Here is a 1,051-nt window from a genome sequence, read left to right on the forward strand (position 1 = left end):
TAAATAAAATATACATTGTAGTTACATATAAATTTATAACATTAAAAATATACTATCAGGCCAAAATAAGTAATTAAAAACAAATAGTAGTTAAACCAGGCATATAACCTTGTATTGGGTGTTAAAACATTCTTTTTTTTTTAATCCTGGCTACTTGCCCATGTTAGACAATATCCATATTTTAACAACACCAGTCGTAAATGAAATTTAAGTGAATAGTACAATATTATAAAAATGTACAATAAGCAAAATCCCAGGAATTTAGAACAATATGAAATTAGATTTTTAATTAAGTAGCACATGAAATTGAATTAAACAAGATACTAATCCAATAAATTACATTTTAAAATCATCAAAATATGTATTAAAATAATTTATATTCATTCAGGTGGTTTAAGAATGGTTATTGCAAGTACTCTGGTTTCCATAGTTGATTGTAAAAGAAGTTATTTACTAAATTTATATCATTGTTGATAGCAATCAACAACTGATCAGATATTATCTTTCTGTCTTCAGTGTTAAAAAGTCCTATCAACGGCAAACAACTCTCTGCCAGACCCTTAGCTAAAGATACTTCTATTTGGTTTTCTTCTTTTTCCATCATACGTTTCATGTATTTTTGACGAGCTTTAACTATCAATAACTCTCTAACAGTTTTTAAACGTTTATCAGATAAACCAAACAGATTGATAAATGCTTTTTGACAAACATCCACACAGTTGAAATGATTTAATAACTTTCTTGATACGTCCATTGAATCACCTTCTAAAGACTTGTCATTCTCATCTTTGGAATCCAAAGATGCCCCTGAAGATGTTTCATCAAAATCTGATTCTTCACCTTCATCAGAGTCACTATTTATATCTGTAAAATGTAGTTAGATTGACATTGCATTAGTTTTTCAAATTTTATTAGAACACATCAATAAGTTATTGTGTTATATTTTAACAGTTGATAAAAAGAAAAACATGTCTATAATTTTTTTGAAATAATTTATTAGTCCTAGACAAGAGCAATGGATTAAATAAGCTCACTGGAGTTATAAATAATT

The 1,051-nt window shown here is 26.9% G+C and overlaps 1 protein-coding gene across 1 annotated transcript in view; it reads right to left on the minus strand.

Moving 5' to 3' along the window:
- Positions 1-1,051, minus strand: part of LOC115033196 (protein mahjong-like) — a 9,486-nt gene continuing 8,435 nt past the window's right edge. Inside the window, exon 19 of the mRNA XM_029485358.1 lies at positions 1-864. Coding sequence (XP_029341218.1) covers positions 404-864 — 461 coding nt within the window. The 3' untranslated portion in view covers positions 1-403. The remainder of the gene's footprint in view (positions 865-1,051) is intronic.

Source organism: Acyrthosiphon pisum, chromosome X, assembly GCF_005508785.2.
Source record: "Acyrthosiphon pisum isolate AL4f chromosome X, pea_aphid_22Mar2018_4r6ur, whole genome shotgun sequence".
Lineage (NCBI taxonomy): Eukaryota > Metazoa > Arthropoda > Insecta > Hemiptera > Aphididae > Acyrthosiphon > Acyrthosiphon pisum.